The sequence below is a fragment of the Chamaea fasciata genome, unplaced genomic scaffold (genome assembly GCF_029207755.1).
Source record: "Chamaea fasciata isolate MVZ Bird 193981 ecotype frontalis unplaced genomic scaffold, bChaFas1.0.hap1 SCAF_6, whole genome shotgun sequence".
Classification (NCBI taxonomy): domain Eukaryota; kingdom Metazoa; phylum Chordata; class Aves; order Passeriformes; family Sylviidae; genus Chamaea; species Chamaea fasciata.
In genome coordinates, this window is record NW_027094091.1 from 70,985,104 (window position 1) to 71,005,252 (window position 20,149).

Below are 20,149 nucleotides of genomic sequence, written 5' to 3' on the forward strand. Positions count from 1 at the left end.
TTTGTGATTATATTTTTGATTGTGGAATCCTCTGCAAAACAGCCTTTTAAAAAAGTGTACTTAATGTGTGGATGTCCTTGCTGGAAGGGTTTTTTTGTTTTTTTTTTTTTTTTTCTATCTGCCCAGCACCCATCTCAGTTACTTCATTACAGCGTGTGTTGTTTTTCCTGATTTTCACAAATCCTATTTCCTCAACATGTTTGGTTCAAATGCCTGTTGGACTACTTTAATTAAAGCTGGATAGAATTAATACTGCCCCTTCTGCTATCTCTTTTCCCAGAGTGCTGCACATCCCTGTCTGCAAGCAGGCAGGCTCAGGCCGCATTTGTGTCAGTAATCATGTGTGGCGATGCAGGCCCCTAATCAGATTTTTGTATCCGGGGATCACCAGTGGGCTTTGCTTAGAAAATACGGAGAACACTTCGGTGTTGTGTGCGCTTCCTCCTTTTTAATATTCAGCCCCTGCTCCTGGCTCCCTTCCACTGCGGCTGTACCTTGCTGTTACATAAACAAGGCTGCACCCTAAACTTGCCTTCAGTCAGATGGTTGGGGGTGAGTCAGGCTGGGCTTTTCCGTCCTGCTCCTGCTGCAGGAGACACACAGCAGCACAGGAGCGACTTGTTTATGTCTGTATCTATACATGCTCGTGCTGTGCAGGGTGTAGAGCAGGTCGGATGTGTGGCTATGTATGCACACCCATCATGTACACTGAACAACCCAAACAGAGAATATATATGGTACGTAGAGTTTTTTTTATTCGGTCGTCAGTTCAAGCGAGATACGTACCTGTGAGATATTTATGTATCTGTCACTTTAATTCCTGAAGAGCGATAAGTGGTTTTACTGTGAAATGGGATTATCTCCTAGTAGAGGCCCTCCCAGTTTTTGTTGACTTTCTTGGAAAATGGAGGCTAGGAACAAGTTAGCTGTGCGGGTCCGTGAGAGGCAAAATGCAAATTAATATGGTTTTGATTGCTCTCAGCAAAAGCGTTTCTGCATAGGGGGAATCTGGTCCCAGCTTTATGATGCCTTTGAAAGGCCTTACACTGCAGTGAGTGGATTTTCCCGACAATGGAGATCCATTTTGTTTGTGGAAGGATCATTGGAGTGGGGGAGCGTGTCAGGTGTTGTGGGCTGTCTTTCCCAACCCTCATTTGGATACGTGCCGTGCACCAGTACGTGCCGAGTGCACGAAGCGCTCGTTCGGCCTCGTGACAGAAACTTTTCCTGTGTCCCTGGAACATCCTGATTATGAAAAGAGGATAAATGAAGGGGCCATGGCCTTAGCTCTTCCACTCTGGCAGGACGCTGAGCATCTCTGAGTACCATTCCATCCTTCTCCAAGCTGTCAGGGATGCTGCAGGCTGTGGGCCTGTAGGGCCTCTGCCTCTTGAATGTTTTGCCCTGTGACCATCACCCGTCTGGGCATCAGCACCACAAAGTGTGGCTGCAGCCTCTGTGCTGCTGGGGTGGGACCAGAATGTTCTGAGATGTCGTCGCAGCTGCTGCCTGACGTAGCCCTGGGCCTGTCCAGACCCCTGGGCAGCAGCAGAGCTGTGAGCAGGCCCAGCAGCAAGCCGCTCGCAATCACCTCTCGGCCGTCCTTAGTGGTTCTTTAAAGATGAACAGGATTATTCCACGCTCAAAAACCGGGAAAAGGAGTTTGCACGCTGAAGACCTTCTCCTGCCTTCTTTTTGACATTGACTCGGCTATTTTAAAAACCAGTTGACAAGAGGGCAGGTCTGCTTATCTTGCATCCAAGTTGGAAATTTTCCCTTTTATACAGGCATTAGCTTTTCTTGCAAGGTTGAAAAGAAGGGCACTGGTGCAAACACGTGTATGTAAACAGCCCCCCCAACCTTCTGAACAGTTGTGCGGACAGCCAAATGATATATCAAGAGCATTAAAAACCAGGTACTAACACTGGAGGTGAGCACCTTCAAACGTATAGATTTTATTGCAATTCAGGCACGACTAATTCCATTTTACCCAAATTCAGGCTACATAAAGCCCAGCTCCACTTGCCGTGGGTGTCTTCGGAGAGAGCTGCCTGTGGCTCACCCTTTGTCACTCACTGAGTCAGCAGCGAAGCTGGAATTACAGCCAGGCAATCCAGCTGCCTGGCCCCTGGCTCTGTGTAACACACGCTTGCTTCTCCTTGTCTAAAGCACTTCTCAAAGCAGACACAGCTTCCCATCGCTGCGTGTGACAAGTGCTGAAAAGGTTTCCGAAAACCCGCGTGAAATCCCAAGGAAAAAGCGTGTTCTAAAAATGGGTTCTGCTGCCAAATGAAATTGGTTTTTCGAATGTTACGGATGTGGTAAACTGATGGCTGTTGCCATTTTGCCATCAGTCGTGAGGACAGAGTTTGGCATCTGGTCTCTACAAGATATAGTTGGGTCTTAATTTAGTATTTTTAAGAGGTTTTAAACACTTTTATACCTTTTTGAAGGCCAGATTCATGAGTTCAGCATTCTTAGCATAAAATGTTCCACAGCATCTGGAATATTCATCACTGTTTGCTAGAAGAGATTGAGAACCAATAGCATCAGGTAAATTTTGTCCTTCCCTTGCAACCCTAAGCGCTGCTGTAGCTCACACAGAGCTCCTGCTGGACAGTGTCTGTGGGAAGACAAGGATGGAGGGATCCTGCTGTCAGCAGAATTCCAGCATGTGTGGGGAAGAGTCAACATGCAGTACGTGGCTTCCATTATGGAGCTGCAGGAGACAGGGAATGAGTTTGCTTTGTTTTACCTCAACAGCAGACCTTGTTTCACATTACCATCTTCTTTTTCACAAAAGAAGAAGATGAAAGACTTCTCACATTATAGAAAACGTTGTCAGTTTTGTCTTGGATCTGGGCCCATTTGAATTTCAAGCACTTCTTTGGGTGGGTGTTTGTCATTGGGTACATTGGCTCTGCACTGAGGCTGGCAAGCCCCAGAGTTCATCCTTTTGGAAAGGGCCGGAGTTTGGTGAGGAAGGAGGATTAAGGTGTGCTTGGTGTGCTGGAAAAAGGCCTCCCAAGGAGGAGGAAGTCACGCAGAGATCCAGCCCTTTGTTCTTGGTCACTCCTGTGTTGGTTCATGGATGCCAACCGCCATCTCACCTGGTGTGAACCTGCTGCCGGATCCCTGTGGAGTTTGTATCAGGGTGAGGAAGGGAAGGAGTCTCTCACTGCTTGACCTCTGTATACTGAAGCTTTCAAGGTTCATTGCAGCTTTAACCTGCTGTTCTTTCCTGAGCACTGGATATGTCTTCTCTGCTCAGTGTCGTGTTTGTTGCCTTGGCAAACGTCTCTGTGATTCATTAGAATTTCTAGATGTTTCAAATGCCTCTCCAGCCATGAAAAAAAACCTTTTTGGTGTTTTGTAATGGAGTGTTTGCGTAGGAGGTGACTATTCCTGATGCCCTTTGAGCATTTTCCTTCTGTATCTCAAGCTTTTATTTCCCTTATGGAGCTATTTATGGACATGAAAATAATACCTCACTAGTTTGCTTCCTTGTGAAATGGAGCTTCTTTAGATGACGTTGCACTTCTCAATAGATTAGGACTTGCTGCTTCGTTTTCTCCATGTCCCGTTTGAGGGGTGTGATGTGCATGGGCACAAATCCAGTGTTCTGAAATGAAGCAAGATTGATGGTCTCCAATTCCCTCCCTTCTGATGGGAAAGAAGAAATGTTCAAGTTTAAATTTGCTCACCTTTATATTGTTGTTTAATCATTCCTCGATTTATATGTGGCATTCCGGTTAATTTCCGTGGTTATTTTTGCAACACAAGATTTATTCAGTCTTAATAAATCATATGTAGACAGTATTTCAGAACACAGATCATTTATCTCAGTGTGGTTTTGGTGGTGTGGGTGACTGTGTCTCTTCACGAGTTTAAGTTGAATTAATCCATATCTGGAATACTGGAGAAAAGATTAACAGGGTCTGTCGGCTCTGTTTTGTGAGACACTGGACACAGGAGGAGGAAAATACATTCCTGGAATGCTAAACCCCTTTGCATTGTAGAGCTTGCTGGGTGCAATCCAATGTCGTGGCAGACGCTTTGGATTTTATGGCTGCATTAACTCATTATGTGATTGCTTCCATGAAGTTATGAAAGTGTCCAAAATTCCATCTCTCCACGTTTCCATCTCTCACTTTTTCATAATCGGTGAGAAGAACTTCTGCCCAGCTTTTAAAAGAGCAACCTAGAGTGAGGAGAAATGTCAGCACCTGCCTACGGTGACTGTCCACCTATCCTGTCTCTGCAAATTTAACTTAGCAGGAATGATTTTAGAAAGTTGAGAGAGCATTTTCACGTTGTAGGAAATCACCCCTGATAAACTTTTCTGGCTTTGGGGATGGTTTTGTTTACCTCCTTGAAAAATATTTTGTGTCCTTTAAATTCATGACTTCTCCCGCACCACTGGAGGAATTATTATGTGATGTTTGGGCGGCTTTGTGTTAAGCAATTAAAAAAATGTTTAATGAGGATGTCAGATGTTAAACTGTGAAGTGTCAAGCTTTTTGAAATCTGGCTCCTGTAATTTAGTCCCTCAGGCTTTTCCACCGAACTCCTGGGGAAAGTTTGGCACGTGAAGCGAGAGCGGCATATGAGCTCCGAGCTGACAGTTTAATGGTGAAAGCTGGAGCCATGCCCTGGTGGGTGTATTTGCCAATCTATAGTGCATCCAGAGGGTGGGAACAGGGAGGGATGGCCCTGAGCAGGGTACCACGAGTGCTGCCATTCCCCGAGATGGTGCAACACGGTACAGCTGGCAGTCAGATGGATTGTCATACTTTATTGACTCGACTCAGCACACAAAACGTCTTCTGGGTGACTTTTTGAGAACGGAGGTGCTACTTCAGGTTTTGTAAAAAACAATTCCTGTTCTCTGCATCATTCTCAAGCAGCTCCTTTTGTGCACTCGTGGTGCCGGTAGTTTTGTTTGAATGTCTGATGAGCTCTTTCATACCTAGCTACATCCTGATGAATGTGCCTGTTAGCAAGCTGTCCTTTTAGCCCTAGACTGCTAAAATCGATTTTTTTTTCCTGTTCAGTCCATGAGGTTGTCCAGGTAGGATTAAATATTCCCCACTGTGACATGTATATATATAGAATTGGAGCATAGAATATGAATTACTGAAATCTGACAAATGTAATTAAGTCAATTTCAGGGGCTTCACGGAGTCGATGCTGTTCAAGGGTGTTCTCTTGGTAATTATTCATGGAAGTTCCATATATTGTAAATAAATTTACCGTGTTGCTTATAGTTTTTCAGAGTTTGCTTCAAAGCCAGGTTAACACCCATTCCTATGCTAAGACCTTCCACATACGGATCAATGCGGATTGATTGCTAGCTGCCCTTTTACAAGTGACTGAAAACAAAGGCTGCAATTAAAAAAATGCCTGTAATTACCTTCTATTTGTTGATGCTAATGAAGGATTTGGCATGTTGACCTTCCCAAAATCTAACAGGTTCATTAGCTCCTTAGGGCTTTGGAAAAGAGACATTTTAGGGAAGTGAGCCAAAGTAGGTTTCAGAGTACACATTTCCGTTTAAGGTCAACTTTTTGTCCTTCAGCAGAATCCTTTCCTGAAGAAGATAGGATAAGAATGAGCAGAAGGAGGAAGGGGAGGGGAGTAACACAAGATTTCAAAAGTTACCCTGCTTGCCTGTGCTCTGGAACAGCCCAGTGAGACTGATTGTCTGGGTCAGGAAAATCTCGCAGTGTTTCGTATTTAGCAAATATTAATGTGATGCTGTTCCTGCACGTGACCTGAGGAGGGGTGTGGATTTCTTTTGGCCTGATAATTTAGATCTGCCTTCTCTTTATTCCTGTATGTAAAATAAGGCAGCATTGACAGGCGGTGTTCACCCAAAATGAGTGTAGCTCTTATTTCCCCAGGCTGGTAGAAAATGATTTCAGCCCAGAGAACCATAATTACAAGCATTTCTAAGCTGTTTTAGGTTGAATAATTTAAGCTTAGTTTTAATTATTTACTCCTCCTGGCCTGTGCTATGCCAGGATGTCTAACAGAGACGTGTCACTGCTGAAAACCAGTGAGGCTGACAGTGCAACAGGAGACTTGGGGAGACAAGAGGCACTTTGTGCCTTAGTGCTCAGGCCGTGATTTACTGGGGACTGCCTGGACCCACTCGAGCCTTCTTGTTCCCCTGCTTCATTTCTTTTTAAAGGCACCGGTGCAGCAGGGAGGAAAGAAATCACGTGCATTTTGTTGATTATAGTCTCAGCGCCGGAGCGAGAGGAGGCAGTAACTAAGATTTCCCAAAAGGCCTCCGTGTGCCGATGAAGAATAGTTAAGGTCAGCAAATCTTTTCTGGTTTTTGCTGATGAACGTGGTGCTGGACATCAGAGCTGCCTGATTTGTTGCTGCCATGCACATTTCTAGGCCAGAGAGACTCAGTTCCACTTAGTTGGGTAAGTCGGGTAACAGTGCAAGTTATCTCAGTTTTAGCCTCTCCGCAGCATGTCCGTGGATTTAATATTGGCTCTGTTTAGTTACTATTGGGAGTCATGGAATCACAGAATGGTTTGGGTTGGAAGGGTCCTTAAAGCCCGTCCCATTCCACCCCCTGCCATGAGCAGGGACACCTTCCACTATCCCAGGGTGCTCAGGGTCCCATCCAGCCTGGCCTTGGACGCTTCCAGGGATGGAGTATCCACAGCTTCTCTGAGCACCCTGTGCCAGGGCCTCCCCACCCTCACAGGGAAGAATTTCCCCCAGATATTCTATCAGGCCCCGCCCTCATTCAGTGTGAAGTTGCTGCCCCTTGCTATTAAAATAACACTCCTGCATTACATACATCTAGACCTCAAAACTTTATGTAACAGCAAAAGAAAAACCGGTCATTTTCCAAATGATACCCATTTCTCTTCTTCTTATTCAGAGAAAAGCTTGTGAATAGACACCTTTTGAAAGTATTTTGGTACAGTGATATGACTTAGCAGGATGAATTGAGCGAAATCTAAAATGCTGATGTGAGCCTTAAATTGCCATGGCAAGCTACTGTGTGCAGAGTGGGGTAGCTTTCATAAGCACGGATTCGTTTTGCAAAATTTGACCTTTGGTGGAGACAGAAAATGCTACAGATTAAAAAAAAAAAAAAATTATTTTGACTGGTCAGTGCAACTGCTGTATCGCAGCAAAATTTTCCTGAGGAAACGCACGGAGACTCCATAGCAACTAGACGAGATCTGTGCTATATTCTCCACGCTGTTGCTGTGTTTTCTTGGGAGAATCCAGCCAGCCCCCAGTGCCCCCGCAGCCACGGCGTCTGTGCTGTGCAGCCTGCCTGTGCTTGGCAAATGGCAGCTGCAGCCACTGGCCACTGACTGCATCAGGGCTATTTTTAGGATCAGGAAAAATCCCCCAAGTTGCATTTTTTTTCCCCTCTTTCATTTTCTTGGCGAGGACAGCACAAAGCCTGCAGCGTTGTCTGAAGGGTAGACAAACCTCTCAGCCGCTCCTTTGGTAATAATTTATTTACTAACCTCTCCTTTCCTGGGATGCGGATATTAGCACCAGGTACTTTACCAGAGCTGTGTGCACCCTCGAGTGGTGCAGGGTATTAGCCCGGTGAATGATGAGGCCCTGGAAAAGCTTTCCCAAAGAAGTGAAATCAGAAATAATTAATAGCTGTGCCCAGAGCCAGCTCTGCATTGCAGCACGAGTTCTCCCGAGCTTAAGGAAGTACGTGCTTGGCTGTCTTCCCCGGATTTCTAAGGAAGCCTAGCACTTAACCTGTTTGGTTTAGGATTTGGCGATGCTCCCCGTGCCTGCGGGGCGGCACCGCTGATGGCAATGCCAGCGCGGGGCTCCTGTGTCCCTGCCGGCTCCACGGGGGATTTGTGCCTGCAGCTGTGGGACAGAGCTCTGACACCAACCTGAGTGCGTTTGCTCTGAGCGGCGCTCGGAAATCCCTTCAAACAGAGGAGCGAAGGAAATTGTCTGAGGGCAGCTTAGGAGGAGCCCAAGTCCTGCTCCGGCTGATGAACATGCAGGTGGTTGTAAAGGTTAATTAACACCAGTTTTCTCTTTATTGCAGTTTCGCCGTTTTGTACATCATCTGGCTGGATTTAGCAGCACACGTTCCGTTATTTTGGGCAATAGACCATCATTATGTTGTAGTCTCTGCGTAGCTGTAGTAACGATCGTTGGCCCAGAAGCGTGAAATGCAGGAAGGAGCATTTTATCCTTTTTAAACCAGCTTCGATATATAAACTTAATGATACAAAAGCAGAGGGCTTGAGAGGAAGCAGCCTTCTTCTGGAAGAGGTGTTGGAGATGGACAAGGATAATTTAGAGATAGGGAACTGTAATTAAAGGTTATAAATGAGCACTTGGTTTTCTAACACTCTATATTCTAATCTTACCTCTTAATTTAAAAACTTAACCCTGAACGCTTTGCCAATGATTTCAAGAGATTTAGATTTTTTTTCCCAGATGATTTCAATCAGGAGATAATTCACCTCCTGTTACGTAACCATCTTAGTGATTTCTGTTTTCCAATGTAATTTTTAAACATGTGTGCACTTTTGGTAATATAGGTCTGCGATTGAAGGACAGATTATTTATGGTGGAAAATAATGTCACGCAAATGTGCATTGAGCTCCGGAATGTTCTTTGCGTAATTCCTATGTTCTGTGACCCCTCCTGTTCAAATCACCCTGTTGTTGGCACAAGAACCTTGCTGTTCTGACACTATTAATACCCATCTAAAAATAATGATTAAAATAAGTAGAGAAGCAGAAAGCGCTGGAAAATCACAAATGGAATTTGAGAGAAATCTGCAGAGGCAGAGGGGTAAAGTGGGCGTGGTTTTGCCCAACACCTGGAACTCCTAGAGATGCCCACATGCCTTTTGCAGAACGAGATGCTTCCTTGCACAGCATCTAGTGCACTTCTAGCCCATCTGAACATAAGTTCTAAATACTCTTGTCTGGTTTTACTCTTGACAGTGATTTGCAGCAGTTGAGATTCTTCCAATCAATGATCCTTTCAGCTCAGGAAGGACTGTCTGCAATAAGTTTTGCTGCCTGTTTTATCCTGTAATCTCCCATTGCTTCTTAACATACGGAACTAAGAGTAACGCTTTGAGATTATTAATACAGAAGCTTGGTGGAACTTTATTCCCCTCAGAGTCTGTGCAGGTGGGAGACCCCTGTTGTCAATAAAAACGGGGTCAGAGAATGAACAAAATTCCTCCCTTTCCAAGTGCAGCTTCAGGGCATCGGCGTCTTTATCTTGGATATTTGTGAAAGTGTTAAATTAAAAGTAGATGTTTTCCTGCTGTGCAAAGACAGCGCAGCGTCAGATGGTGGTTGCTGATTAGGCAAGAAAGAGTCAAAGTTTTGCCATGTAGGAGTTGTCAGACATTGGAGCAGACTGCCCCGGGCACTGGTGGAGTCACCATCCCTCGAGGGATTTGAAAGATGTGTGGATGTGGCACTGGAGAACATGGATTAATGGTGGCTTGGCAGTGCTGGGGGAACACTTGGATCTTGTCCATCCTAAATGGTTCCGTAACTCTGTGGCTGATCACTGAGGCTGTGGGTTGTAGGGAATCTTGGCTGACAGAACTGCCACGGGGTCTATTTTCTTCGATTTTTGTCCTTGACGGTCCTTTAGTGCTGGAGGGAGTTGGAGCAGTGAGTGAGAGACGACCTTCTGGCCCAGGATAAAGTGATCCTACTGAGATCCAAAGGCAAAGATCAGGCTCACTTCAGTGGGTGCTAGAGCAGGCTCGTGGAGAGTGGATAAGAATAGACAAATATCCGTTTAATCAGACAGCTGCTTCCCCTGTGGTGTTGATATCTCCCCATAAATGAGTCATCTCTGCAGTCATAAAGAATTTCATTTGTCACTGTGAATGCAGCAGGACTTTTGGAACTCTCACACAGGACCTGAGGTCTTCCCCTTAATATTCATTTGGCCTGGGAAATGGTAGCCTCTTCAACAAAACTCATTTATTTTAGAGTATCATTGCTTAATAGATGTGCTTGTACTTATCTTGGGGGTTTGGCTCTTGTTTAGCTTGCATATTCCCCCCCCCCCCTTTTTTTTTTTTTTTTGCCTTTCCTATTATTTTTACTACTCTGAGTGTAAATTGCAAATTCAGATGGGAATTGTAGTCAAACTGATGAAGTCCTGAGATGTGGGGCTTTGTCGGGGGCAATCTTCATGACCTCAGGCTGAAATATTTACATGGACTCTTTCACTTCATTTGCATTATCCTATGACCGCTTTATACACGTTTGTGTCTCAAATGCAGAACATGCTTTGCTGTTGCTCTGAGAGATCATCTGGATTGAGTTCTGAAGCTACAAGTCTTGCAGGAAAGAATAAGTTTAGTGCTGCATTCCGCAAAATAGGGAGTTGCTTCCAATGAGATGGGAAGCTTGGTTCCTCTTCCCTGTTTTTTAAAGTGATTTATTTCCTGTAGTACAGACTAGGGAGCAGTTTAGCAATTTTTTTTTCTGTTAATGAGCACTTAAATGAAGAGGTCCATGGGACTTCCCAGCTCAGGCTGGTTGTAGGAGGAAGTGCTACTCTCAGAAAGGAAGGCTAACAGAAGGCAGGTCCAGATAAATTGAAATCTATTTCTGACCCTGCCTATTGCCTAATAGGAAACATATGAATTTTCCATTCCACGGAGTTGACCTTTTTTTATATTTCTGTCCCAGTTGGTGTTGGGAAGATGCTGTCAGAGAGGAAAGATGAGAATCCAGTATTGAGAGAAGGTGTGGTTTGTGGAGGTTGTGATCTATTTTCCATCTTGCCACTTGCCTTGGGGCCAAATTTTGGTGTTAGGCCATGAAGGCCAAACAAACGAGCTGTAACAGTGTCAGAGCAGGGCTGGCAAGCAGTAATGCAGGTGGGAAAAGGTACTCCCAGCTGGATGAGGGCCGGATGTCGTGAGAGATGGAATTCTCTGTCGCTTGTTTGAGCTCTCCCTCCTGCTTGGGCTCTGTCCCTGCTGGAGCCTTGGGACTTTGTGGGTGGGGGAGTAGTCGTGGCCAAGGGTTCTCTCAGGTCTTGGGATGCTGTAGGGTATATAAGAGAATCCATTAGCATAACGCTTTTGGTGATGATCAAATGTTGCGGTTATAATGTAGCATAAAATTTCAAATAAATGCTGTAGCCCTTTTCTTGCCGTAAAAACTTTTTTTGAAAGGAAACAGCAGGCTTTGTGCAAGATTATTTAGTAAACTTTTCTGTTTCTTCCTGGCAGTGAATCTGTGGGTTTATGTATGTTTGGGATTTTTGCTGGTTTGTCTGTTTTAACTGTGGTCCTTTAATGGACCTTACTAGCACCTGATTTTGGTTCTTATGTTGATTATGCTTTTCTTAAAATTGCATTATTGGGTTTTGCAAGAAACCAGTGCTTTGTGTGATCTGTTCTTGCTACACGTTCCTTTCCATAGCTTATGGCTTCCAGGCAAGCCAGATGCATACTGTTCATTAGTTATCCGTTTCTTCCGAGATACCAGACAGAGAAGGGGCTGAGTCCTGTTTGCAGTACAGTTTAAATTTGGGCTTGTGTTGCTCCCTGAGCGCAGTTTTGTGAAAGTCCCATCTGCTGGGTGCTGCTGAGAACTGCAGAGAACCTGTGAAGCTCCTCCTCTTTGAGCTCAGAAGTTTGTAGGGTTTTTTTTTTTTTTTTTTGTTTTTTTTTTTTTTTTTTTGAAAAGTGTTGTCCTGAATTTTCTAATGTCTTATCTACAAAACTAACGTTTATTTGATTATCTCTTTCTTGCGCGTTTATTTCACGTAAGAACGTGGAGTTCTTAAACCTTTGCTATTTTGCCTCATGTTTAACAGCCCACTAACGTGCGTCTCACAATAATTGTGAGTTAGGAATGGCAGCTGAAGAAAGTTTTACAACATTCTTAGGATTTCTCTGGAAATAAACTGCTCAGCTCTGTCATTGTGCCTTCCTTGGCTCTCTTTAATTTATAGGCGCTGCTGGTTTTAACAATCCCGAGAGTTCACAGTGCCTCAGGACTTGCTTTGTCAGTTGGTCATAATCTCCCAATTTCCAATCCATACATTACTCAGAATCACAGCAGAATTTGATGCAGACTTGGTTATAGATGGTGTGCTCTTCCCGATGACCTTTGGTGTTTCTATTAGCTTTATGGAGGTGATCTGGTTTTTTTCCGGGGGAGGGCAGGCCTTAAGTAGCTGATGAATGATGTGGAGGTGTGTTTTCAATCACAGGATCTCAAATTGGCTATTTAGAACTGCGTGTATGGCTGCGATAATGAAGTTTAGTCACTTACTCAGCAGACTTATTTGTTTTTCACGCTATTCTGGCCCTCATTTGGATGATTTATGTAACTATAAGGCACAAATTGCTTGCTTACAGAAACAAAAATCCTTGACTGTACTCTGTTAGAACCCTTTTGATCACAGGGAATTGCTTTTGGAAGATTGTCATCTTTTCTTTATTGTCTACTGCAACTCCGTCAGTGCGGGGAAAGGCAAAATATTAAACAGGAGTGATACAAACTCGAGCTTTCAAGTACTGTTTGTTGACATGTGATGAATGGAGCGCATAATTTTTCCTTTCGTGACTCACTCTTTCTTTAAAAACTGGGAAGATAAACCCGTTGGAGCTCGCTCCAAAGTGGATGTGTGTTCATCTGCACATTTAACCAGAGCCTTGTTAAAGGCAGAGACTCGGAGTCAGTAACGCTGGATTCTGTTTTGTTTTTCCAAGTAGCTGTCGGTGCGATCAGCTGAGCACATAAAGCATGGCTGTAATATTGAAGAGTAGAAAAATTGCGGTTTTATGGCTGTAATTCAACTGAACAAGGGGGTGCACTTGGCATGGCCAGGTTGTTTTAAGCATCGATACAGATATATTCAGTGTGCGTGCACCTGTACCGAGATCAGTGTGCACTAACTCGTGTTGGTGTGGGCAATTGTGGGGTGTTAGGTTCGGTTTCTTTTCAGTGGCACTAATATTCTCTTTATGTTTCTGGTTTAACTATCAAGAGCAAATCATTAAAATGAATAGCTTAATATTCAGGATATAAGGATTTTCTAAAGCAGATTAATAGTAACTCTTGTTTCCAACAGATGTGTTTAATGGACCCTAAGATAAGACAGGCACAAGGTGCGAAATAAAATAGAAACTGAGTAAGTGAACTCCGGGTTTTCACTTAAGAATCTGTGATGAGCCGCTTTGTATCATTTCCCATCAATGCTGCACCATTACGGCAGCCGTGAGTACAATGGGAGAGGAAAAGCTGAAATCAGGGGCGCAATGCTGACCAAAAGTACGTCATTCTTTGAGGATTCCTGAGAGCGTGTTCTTTAGCAAAAGCAAAATCACCTATTTAACGTTGTTACTTCATTCCTCATTGAACTGATCGATTATGTTAAACTACAGTAAAGCAAAAGATGTAACATGTGGCAAACTTTATACGTTGTGTTCCTATGTGTATGAGGCAAATTGTCTTTTATATGTTACATGTGAAATATGTAGTCCCTCCACAAACTGATTTTATATCAAAATAGGCAATATTTGGTTTTGAAAATTGTGGCAAATTTGTAAGAAATCCAACAGAAGTGAGAACCTCAGAAGCCTCTGCACTTCAGCAACAAGAGCTTTTAGGAGACTTGAGGTCTTCGGAACCAGCAGTGAGATCCTGCTGATGTGTTCAGAAGGGAAAATTGGATGATTTTCTTGCAGAAGAGAATTGAGGCCTTACTTGATATTCCCAATTCGCAATGTGATAGCTTCACAATGTTCATCAAGATGGTTTAAGGCAGAATTAGTATCTGGTCTGTGTTAAGGAAGAAAAATCAGAGCTTATAAAGAGCCAGAGATTTGGTTTAGATTTAGACTGATACAAATAGGCACCAATTAGAGCTCCGTGCCACAGGAGGATATAAAAACCATGGAGTTCTCAAAAAACGCCTTAGTTCTGTTGAAATGAAAAAAAAGATGCTATTTTGGGCATGAGAAGTAATAATTTACTTTATGACAGTGTTGGCATGGGTGGGCCAGAACTGCATCTTAACCCTTTACCCTCAGGATTTTATGGAATACATCTCCTTGCATCGATTTTTCGTTTTGTCATTAATCAACAATCCCTTGTGTTACTCCGTGCTTCACATTAGCATGTGCTTTTCATTGCCCGTGAGGTGGAACCGAGGCTGAGAGAGGAAAGGAATATCGACTGCAATTTTTAAAGAGAAAAATAGGTGATACATAACTGCTGTTCCTGTGAGGTCGCCTCGGTGAAATCTGGGGTTGTTTTTACCTCCTTGTGCCACACCTGTCATCCAAAAGCTCCCGCATGTGCAAAGTAAGGATCTTTTTTATCTGTGGAATACTGGAGGCTCAGGTGCCTTTTCCTATATATTTCATACTTTCCTATCTACAAAATAATTTTTTCAGGATCTGTAGGAACCAGGGCCAACAGGATCTGGAGCTGCAGTGATTAAACCTCAGGTTGTCTCTTTCCTTTCTTCATAGTGGCTAAAATATATACGGTGCTACTTGGATAAAGAGCTGTCCAGAGAGGATCGTTAGGCTTAATGTGTCAAACGATTCACCATCAAAAGCAGAGCAAGTCCTCTTTGAAATGGCTCAGAATAGGTTTTTGCGATTGATTGGACTCAAAATATTTAAGCTGAAGAGGATTTCTTTGCTAGTTTGTCCGGAGCAGACAATGGGCCCTTTGTAAAGGCTGCTTAGGCTTTTGGAAATGCTTATTGTGATCTCTGTGACCAGAGGAAGAAAAGGCTCAATTTTTGGGAAATAGTGATCTCATCAATGTCATTATTGTAAAGCATAAAGGGGGACATAAATGACATAAAGTCATGACTCATCAGAGTTTATAGTCTACGTGAGCTCAAGAGCTCACCCAAAATAAGTGCTTGAAGCAAGTGAGCTGAGTTGTACTTGACCTTCCCATAAAAAAATCCCCAGGAGTGAAAGACTTTGCATTTAGGAATAATTTCAAAGTTTGGGGGATCTCCTAGAAGTAGATAGGTCCCTCTGCAGTCTGTTTTCTCTCTCTGTTTGTTTTGTTGTTTTTTTTTTAATTACTCTCTTTAACCATAAAAGTGTCGTGGGAAATGCCTCTTTGGGGAGAGATTTAACAATAATAAAAGGGAGGATTTATGTTGCTAACAATTGTTATTTGTCTCCATACTTGGAACTCTTTCTCTCTTTGTTTTTCCCTTTTTTTTTTTTTTCTTTTTTTCTTTTCCTTCCTCCTCCCCCCCCTGCCCTGCAGCACTACATGCTATTGCAGTACCCCCTGAATTGTCATTTGGTAATGCCAGTACATCTACTGACAAACCAAGCTTTAATAGGAGTGACAAAAAAAGGATAAAGAAATGTTTTTCCTGGCAGCAGAGCAGTTTTGCTCCTGTTGCTCCTACCTGGGTGTGCATGGCTGTCCTTAGTCCTGTTTCGTCTTACGGCACTCAAGCCTTGCCATTCTTGGACTGTGGGATGGTATCCCATCAAATGAAGTGTCCCTCTGGAGCTGAGCTTACAGCTGGGGTTTCACTGCTTCTCGCTTGTTAGTCTTCGAGGTCTTCATTGGGATTTTGCAAGTCAGTGGGTTTGTACCACGCTGCTTTCTTTGATGGCCACTAGTAACAAACTGGGAGTATCTTGCCATTGCAACATTTACTACCAGAATCCTTGGGAAAGTTGCAGTTCCTAAAGTTTGCTGAGGGCTTTATTGGTTTGTGTAGCCCTAAGGGTGACAATCGTATGCGCTGCAGGCTTAGAAACACTCCTCAGGGAAGAAACCAGAATGTTTTCCCCATTTGGGTGAAAAGAGGGCACCCTAAGGCACTTAGTATCAGTTCTTTAATACGTGGGATACTCTGCTCTCCTTCTTACGGGCGCTTTAAATTTAGTTTCTGAACGTTTCCTGGGTAAGGAAGTAATTGAGGTTAGGAGTTAGCGTTGTGAAAAAGTCTGTCGGGCTGCTGAAGAGCACTGAGGTGCTTTGGCATGAGCTCTGTGCCTGCAAACTGTGCCTCTGGACTTGGTTTCTTCACTGCTGCTGGCTGGGGTGGATTTGCAGCCCTAAGAGAGCAAAGAGCATGGGAATGCAGAGATACAGCAGCATGTTCCCCCACAAAGGCTTTGAACCCCCCAACACATACTTGCCCCGAGTCTGGCAGGACATGCACGTGTTTGCTTTCGGAGAATTTTGCCCTAAAGTCTTGGGACACTTGGACAAACAACAGTGGCATTTTGTTGAAAGGCTCTGGCAGAAGGCTTCTCCATTGCTCTCCCTCTGACGGCTACACAGATTGTTGCTTTCCACAGGCAGCATTTCCCCGGGAATGCCCGTTACTCGAGTTTTACCCCCCTTTCCCCCCTGAGTGGTGCCTTGTGTTTCCCAGTAAGTTGTTTGCATATTGAATAGCTCGCTCTATCCAGGAATTTGTAGTAGCAGTTTATGTTGGAACTTTGGACGAGTCAAGCGTTTGGTGGGATTCCTTCTTGCATCCTTTTGTTTTGAAAACTAAGTTCTGGCAGAGTGTGTGTGCCTTTCTACTGTCACAGGGTATGATGCTTTGGAAGAGCTGAAGGAAATTGTTACCAGTTCATTATGGGCAAGTGAGCCTTGCACAGACACTCTGAGACAATTGGCAAGTGCTGGCAAAAACCTCAAAAAGGCAAAAGCAGCAATTTAACTGTTCTGTGCATGCGTCTCTCCGGCATGCATCCATCACAGCACCGGAGGTGATCCATCCTGGAGCATTCATCAACAAGGAAGAGTTACAGAGCCCCTTAAAATCTCCTCAGCATAATTAACAAAAAGGAGAACCCCGTGCCCATCAATAACCCTTAAAGGGGGCTGGGGGAGCTCGATCCCTTGGGTCATTACTGGTGCTGCTGTGAAGGGGATCTGGGTGGGAATCCATTGGCTGCCGTGGAGAACTGTCTGCTGATGTGTGCTGCCGTACTGCCGACGGATTGAAACCACAAAGGGGGAAGGGTTGGCTGGTTGTTGCAATTCTCTGAGGATCTCTCAGTTTCTGAGGGATTTGGGGCTTAAATTTTCAAATACGTGCCCCGCTCTGCTGGGGTTGGATGTGCGTGGTGCTGTATTCTACAGGAGTGTGGTAGCTACAGACACTTTGTCCCTGCTGCCTCTGTTACCCTCAAAACATCCAATTAATTCTCAACTGCCTTTTCCTCTTTGTTCTGTTTGGGTTTTGGTGCTGTGGTTTGGTGTTGGTGGTTTTTAATTCTGCACCAAGTCTCTTCTGGATAATGGGTAGATTCCAACGTGCAGTCCGGTACATTGTTTTTATCCTAATGTGTGCAATCATGATGAGTAACTCCAACCAAGAGTGAATGTTCTTATTCTCAGTTTTGGTGGGATTGGTCTTATTTTCCTTTGTCTTTTGTCTTTTTATTTGTTTTGGTGGGTTTGTTTTGTTTTATTTTTTGGGTTTTGTTTTGGGCTCGGTTTTTAATCATGACTATTCTAGCTAAAATATTAACACCAACGCTAAACCAAATTGACAATAAAACTCCCAGACAAGACCAAACATGACACAGACAAGAGCAAAAGTGATCTAGCATCAGATATTGTCTTTTTTGGATACGTTTGAGCTCATCTGAAATCGTACCCGGGGGACATATCAATCCAAAGCAGGCTCATCACAGTTATTGGCTACATAAACATGAAATACCATGTGAATCACTGAAATTAAATGGTCATGAAATCTGTGCTCATCCACTTTGTCTTGGACTGTAAATATCAAGTAGACGTCGAATAATAGACTTGAACGAATCATATTTTTGAGTTAGAAACTCAGAAGGCATTAGCAACATTCTGAAATCCAGTGCTTTATGTAAGCACAGTGAGACCGAGCAGGGCAGGGGAAAAAAAAAAAATCAAAACATTGAAAGGCACGCAACTGGGTAACTCAATAACCCGTGTGCGCAGGGCATTCCACCCAGCGGGACTTTAACTTTGCGAGCTGTGCCGGCCGGCTCCGGCTCCGTGCTGGAGAGCCGTCCCCCGGCCCACCCCACGCCATTGACATGCATAGCTGGCCTGGTAGGTGTAAAAATAGCCGGGCAGCGCCTGAATTGGAAATGGTCACCGGCCGCTGCCCGCAGTTGCTGGGGTTTCGGGTTCTCCGGGACAAGGGACGGCTCGGGGAAGGGAGTCTGGGACCCGTGGCCGGGGAGCGGAGCGCAGGCGGGACCCTCCTCCCGGCCCGTCACCTGTCCTTGGGCAGCGCTGGGCACCACGGCCGTCCCCCTGCTCGGAGGGAGCAGAAGAACTGATATGGGCAATGCACCGATTTGCCAGGCTTGTCATTCAGAAAAGGGCTTAAGGACACAAGGGAACATACAGGATTTGGATAAAACTCCTGATTATTATGGATACAAGAGTGAAGAAAGTAAAGAGCCTGAAGCCCTGGTAAGTTTTGGCTGAAGAAAACAGGAATCACAGGGAAAAATTGAGCTGAGGGTTGTGCATGTTGCATTTGCAGTGGGTCTCTTAGCTCAGAACCTTACTGGATAGCTTGCTGCACTGAGGGATCTGCTAAACGTGTCCACGCTGAAGCTTTGCTTTGCTGCCCTTACTGTGATTAAAAAGCAGCTGTCACTGAGCTGTGCAGCGGCTTCAAAGCATTGCCAGCTACCAGAAGGTTGAAGTACGTGAAGAGAGAACCATGTGGGCGACACGAGCCCTGCAATGAATGGAGGTTACCCAGTTATCCTGGTTTGCACAGCTGCTAGGAATAATCCTGTATTGATCATTCTCCAAACTTGAACTCGGTAGTTTACTTTTGAGCTGCTGCCTGCCCAGTATATGGTATTGTTTTCTGTGTGCAGTCGAGACAGAGCCACACAGATCCTAATGCTGATGAGGGTTACAGTGAGTGGGACCAGGCACAGGCGAGGGGGTCACGCTTATGGCAGTAATGTCACCGTTTGTGCAGCAAACCAGAAAAAAAAAAATCATTAAGCTGTGAATACTTGTATAGCTTCTATGGCAAATTAAGTGTCTCTTCTTTCTTTTTTTCCCCTCGTGTTTCATTCTGTTTGAGAAATTCATTAAGTGGTTATTTCATTCAAAATTGGCAGTGGAAGTATATTGTCGAAACTTCTGGCAGAACAGAAAGATCAGTTAACTTCCTCTGTCAGTATATCCAACTCTTACGTTCTCTACAATGGATGTGTACGAGAATTAGTCTCAGTTTGACCTGATGCTTTGCACATGCCTCAGTTACTGCAGTGCAGAATAGGTGAGCTGAGTTCCAGTGGTCCTAGCGGAAGAGGAGACCCAAGGCACTCGCCGCAGCAGCTCACAAGGGGTTCTGCATTGTCCTAGAAAACACTTTTGATGCTGTCCTGTCTTTCTAGTAGCACATTTTTTTTTTTGGCTGGATTTTTCTGACCGGTTTTGTGTTTTATTTCACTAACCACACAGCTGGACCCATTCTTCATGGAGTCACAAAATGGTTTGGGTTGGAAGGAACCATAAAGACCCTCTAGTTCCAAACCCTCTGAAATAAAACTTTCTTCAAGATAAAACATGAAAGTAACTTTCTTCTTTGAGCATGCAGAAGGGTTTTTTTTTTTTTTTTTCCTCCTACCAAGCACTTTTTGATTGAATTAACAAGTAATCTCCAGTGTCCGTGATGGGAAGCACACAGTCAGGGGGAGGGACAGCGGGATTCCTTGGGCTGTGGAGGAGGATGGGCCTGCTTCCTTTGCAGGGAATGGTTTCACTGGGCGTTAGAGGATCTCTCTGAAGCTGTTAGCAAAGGTATGGAAGCCCCTGTGACACAAATAAGCAAACTGGAGCAGCTCTCTTGGCACGTCCAGTCTCTGAGTTGCCCTTCGGCATAAGGTCAGCCCTCAGAGGAGGCAGGAGTTGAGCAGCATGTGATCTTTGAGGCTTCTTTTCCTTTTTATTTTTCTGGATACTTTTCATTCAGCCCACGCAGCTTTTCCTAGCAGGCAGAGATCAGGCACTTTGATAATGTCTTTGATGTGTTCAATCATAAGATCTTGGCTTTATGTGACCCTGGTAGGGACTGGCCAAGTTTCTTTAGAATGTCTGTCTTGATTCAGGTTTACAATGCTTGGGAGATTACAAAGGAAAAGTCT

General features: G+C 44.3%; 1 protein-coding gene across 25 annotated transcripts in view; it reads left to right on the forward strand.

The window, feature by feature from the left end:
- ANK2 (ankyrin 2) overlaps positions 1-20,149 on the forward strand; it is a 181,915-nt gene that overhangs the window by 36,138 nt on the left and 125,628 nt on the right. For 9 of the 25 annotated variants that reach the window (XM_066184822.1, XM_066184827.1, XM_066184828.1 and 6 more), the window contains exon 1: positions 18,107-18,449. The exons of 9 other annotated variants lie outside the window; for them this stretch is intronic. In XM_066184822.1, the coding sequence (XP_066040919.1) occupies positions 18,315-18,449 (135 nt within the window). In that variant the 5' untranslated portion in view covers positions 18,107-18,314. Of the gene's footprint in view, positions 1-18,088; positions 18,450-20,149 lie in introns of those variants that run through there. 7 more of the 25 variants (XM_066184816.1, XM_066184821.1, XM_066184813.1 and 4 more) reach the window with 2 other exon arrangements.